The sequence below is a fragment of the Volvox carteri genome (genome assembly GCF_000143455.1).
Source record: "Volvox carteri f. nagariensis unplaced genomic scaffold VOLCAscaffold_33, whole genome shotgun sequence".
Classification (NCBI taxonomy): domain Eukaryota; kingdom Viridiplantae; phylum Chlorophyta; class Chlorophyceae; order Chlamydomonadales; family Volvocaceae; genus Volvox; species Volvox carteri.
The window spans coordinates 1,365,986-1,370,230 of NW_003307576.1; the positions used below are offsets into that span (position 1 = coordinate 1,365,986).

Below are 4,245 nucleotides of genomic sequence, written 5' to 3' on the forward strand. Positions count from 1 at the left end.
TCAAAGTTTTAACCGCTTGGCAGGTGCGTCTCCGGCCACCAACTCGCCATCGCGTTTGAATTTTGCTGCAGTCTTGTTCCTGATATCGTCCAGAGTGTCGTCCTCCCGAGCGTACTCGACCACTAGCCGGCGGCCGTAAAGATGGGTGCCAGCCAACCCTAGGGATGTTCAATAGGTACAACACAACAACAAAAATTCGCACAAAGAATAGTACGACGCAAAGATTGGCAAACACAAGTATGGACAGCACCCAGCTCATTAAAAAAAGCTGTTCATGGCAGCAAAAGGTGCTGCGGCTAGCTAGGAGATGTAGCTAGGAGATGTGTGGTCTTTGGGTTTGGTTAACGCGGTGCACCTGCATAGGTGATTCGGTTTCAATAATTCATTGATTTACTCCCGTTGGAAAAAGTGACCGACACACTCGCATATATAACACCGGTGACAATGGCGACAGCAGTAATAGGACCCGCGGGGGAGGGGGAGGTCTGTGGCGCTTTGCTGTGTTTAACAACTCGTGCATGAGGACCTGCAGAGGACTTGCAACAAATAGGAACACGGAACAGACATACAGACATACCTCCCAAGGCATGCGTGCATGCTCGCCCACGTCCCCCTTCCCCCCACACCTGGCAGCAGCTTCAATCGTGTCTGGTTCGTCTTTCCCCCCACACCCACACCCGATACACAAACCCTACCACCCAGCCTGCCATCTGCATGTGCCACCTGCAACTCCACACTAACCCCACTCCACCCCCACGCTGAGCCGAGCAGCCGAGCCAGGCCGCCACACACACACACATACGTACACACACAGCCATACACAGACATACACAGCCATACACATATACACACAGCCATTACCCACAAACCTTCCAGGGCGTTCTTCGCCTCTTGCTTCGTCACAAACTCCACAAACGCAAACCCCCGGTGGCTGCCGTCGAATTTCTTCGGGAGGCGACATGACTTCAAATGTCCGAACGGGTTGAACAGCCCTTGGATGTCCCTGTCAGGGCAGGGCAGGGCAGGGCAGGGCAGGGCAGGGCAGGAGAGGTCAGGGCAGGGCAGGGGAGGGCAGGTCAGGGCAGGGCAGGAGTCGCCGTAAACACGCAGGCGGACGAAAGCGGAAGAGAGAGAGAGAGAGAGAGGGATTAAGAGAGAGAGAAAGAGAGAAAAAAGAAAAAAGGAAGTTACTGGATAAAAAAGGATGTTACTACTCGTGCCCACCGTTCTATACAGCTCCCGAAACGTTCACAACAACGACATGTAAAACGCGATGACTAGTACACGGTACAATACAGTACAACACAGTACAACACAGTATGTAGATGTCTTACTTTTTCGTGGCCTCGAATGCCAAGTTCCGTACAACCAGCTTGGTGCTGCTGCCGTCCTGACCGCCTCCTTTCTTGGCTGAACCACCACCACCACCACCACCGGCCGCCGCCGCCGCCGCCGCCTTGGCGCCCGGGGCTGAAGACCCGGCCCCCGCAGCAGCGGATTTGCGGCCCCTACTTATCTGCAGCACCAGCTTGTGGCCATCCAACACGCTGCCCTGCATGGAGACGAAACCAGCGGTCCGTCGGATTGCATCAACGGGTCACTTTGTCCGTCCGTCAGTTTGTCAAGGAAGGGTATTTTCCGTGTCGTGTCGTGTCGTGTCGTGTCGTGTCGTGTCGTGTCGGTCTTACATGCGTTGATAGACATGAAGGCGCCAAGTTTGGTTCGGTCCGGTCCTAAATAGGCTTTGGTCCGGTCCTAAATAGGCTTTGGTCCGGTCCTAAATAGGCTCGTGAGGGCCCCCAATCGGCCCCGCCTGGTGGGGGACACCCACCCACCTCGACCCTTTAACAACAAAGTGGGTAGGATACCACGACTTCACCAATTTATTGGATCTCCACACGTGTCCAAACAACCCACAACGGCCTGCCCGACGTACACAAGCAGCATCGCAGTCGCCGCTACCTACTGCTTCTTGCCGTAGCCCAGTTGTTGTGAAGCCCAGCACCACCACTCCGCACACACATACCCACACGTACAAACATACAAACATAATACACACATACATACATACATACATACATACATACATACATACATACATACATACATACATACATACATACATACATACATATCCGTACACAGACAAAATCTGCGTGCATGTTTTTGCTCTAGTTGTGACGCTCCTTTGCGTGCTTTCAACAAACGCAAAAAGAATGTGCGACACCCCGCTCGCTGCCACCTCACCTGCAACTTCTTTATGACCGCCGCCGCCACCGCCTCGCTGTCAACTTCCACAAAGCCGTACCCCAGGCTCTGTACTGCCGTACCGCCGCCGCCGTCCTTGCCCGTGCCCGGCACCTTTTTGCGGGCCACCAACGCGCTGTGCAGGGAGCCTCCCGCCGCCGCCACCGCCGCCTCAAAGTGCTTCCGCAGCGGGGTGTCGCCCGTGGAGAAGGCCAAGTTCTTCACGTAAATGGTCCCCAATACGGCAGGGTTGGCGGCGGCATCGCCGTCATCGTCCGCGGCGGCAGTGACAGCCTCCTCGATCTCCGTGGCGGCCTTGGCGTCTGGCGGGCAGGGCGGGGCAGAGGGCAACACAAACCTGGCGGCATGCGGCATGCGTTTCCTACCAAAGATATTCAAAAAGTGTGTGAACTGTAACAGCAGCAGCATTGAGCGTCATGCAGCCTCCTGGCGAGAGCGCACACATACATACATACATACATACATACATGCATGCATGCATATATACATACATGCACACAGCGAGATACGGGTGCCACGACGTGTTCAAATAAAGCCCTTTCCATTTTGCCTCTTGAAGCCCCTCACCTCTCCCCCCTCCAGACGTTTTGTCCGCAGCCTCCGCCCGTTGGTTTGGGGGGTGTTGGTGCTGCTGCTCCTTGGCGGGCGGCGGCGCAGCGAACACGTCTGCCGGCGCCCACTCCAGGTACAACGGCACGTGGTGGTACTTCTTGTACGCCAAGGACCTGGGGGCGCATCCACATCACACGCAATCCACACACGCACAACTTCACTTGCATGCACATGACATGGCATGGCATTACATCGCATGACATGACATGACATGAGGCAGGTGGTGTGCGTAGATGCTGCATCTTGCAAGAGAACAAGCTAACTACCCTCTTCTGCTTCGTCCTCCTCCCTCCTCCTCCTCTTCCTCTTTCTCCTCCTCTTCCTCCACTTCCTCTTTCTCCTCCTCTTCCTTCTCAGTCGACTGGGGCAGCCACCGCAACAACAAAACCCTCTACAGCCAGCCCATCCCGGGCCCCCACCACCACATCCCACCCCAGCCATCTCAATTCCCCCCCCCACCACCACACACACACCATCTCGCTCCATGGCATCCCTCATCCCCCCGAAATCCCAAGAGCCCAATTCATCCTCACTTAAACGCCGCCCTCGCATCCTGCGGCTCGGCAAACTCCACGAGCGCCAAAGCTCTTGCCGGCGGCAACACCAGCCGAGAGACAGGGCCATGCCGCCCAAACAACTCCACAAGTTCGTCGTCGTTGGCGCTATACGGCAAGTTTTTAACGAGCAGTGCCGTACCACTGCGTGCCACGGACCGCGTGGCCGCGGCCTTACCGCTGGCGGCAGCTGCGCGCTCCAACGCTTCCACACAAACGCCTGTGAATTTACGTACGACGTAGTGTACGACACCGAAAGCATCTTGGAGCAAAACCGAGAAAAGAGGATTAATTAAAGAAAACAAATCTTATACAAACCTTGCACACATACCATGGAAGAAGCAATAACCTATAAAAATTAATTATTTTAAAATATTGAAATATTATAAACAAAACTAACACTAAACTAGTCACAAAAATAATTACAATACTAGAGATAGAAGCGACTCATAAAACTAATAACAAAAACCTAATAACAAAAACTCACAATAAAACTTGCCATTAAGCCCTTTTCATACCCTTTTACGCACCCGCCTCAGCGAGCGCTTGCTTGGTCGCCGCAATGACCTGCGCCTCCCCCAGCGCCATCCGTACAGCCACGCTCTCCCCTCCGGCACCCGACGCCGATGGATCGAGTAGCGCCGCCTTGCTGAGCCCGTAGTGCGCCGCCACCGCATCCGCTACCGTATCCGCTCTCATGAACAACGTGTTCCATGCAGACCGATTGCCCGCATCCGCCTTACGCTGCGCCTCGCGCTGGGCCTTGAAGGACGAGATGCCGCCGCCGCCGCCGCCGCCTCCGGCGGCGGCG

The 4,245-nt window shown here is 55.2% G+C and overlaps 1 protein-coding gene across 1 annotated transcript in view; it reads right to left on the reverse strand.

Moving 5' to 3' along the window:
* The window catches only part of VOLCADRAFT_63158 (uncharacterized protein), a gene marked incomplete at both ends in the record, with an annotated part of 7,063 nt that continues 2,818 nt past the window's right edge, over positions 1–4,245 (reverse strand). The window contains 8 exons of the mRNA XM_002953045.1: positions 1–158; positions 870–1,003; positions 1,335–1,382; positions 1,479–1,552; positions 2,248–2,605; positions 2,931–2,993; positions 3,414–3,654; positions 3,965–4,231. Of these exons, the coding sequence (XP_002953091.1) occupies positions 1–158; positions 870–1,003; positions 1,335–1,382; positions 1,479–1,552; positions 2,248–2,605; positions 2,931–2,993; positions 3,414–3,654; positions 3,965–4,231 (1,343 nt within the window). The remainder of the gene's footprint in view (positions 159–869; positions 1,004–1,334; positions 1,383–1,478; positions 1,553–2,247; positions 2,606–2,930; positions 2,994–3,413; positions 3,655–3,964; positions 4,232–4,245) is intronic.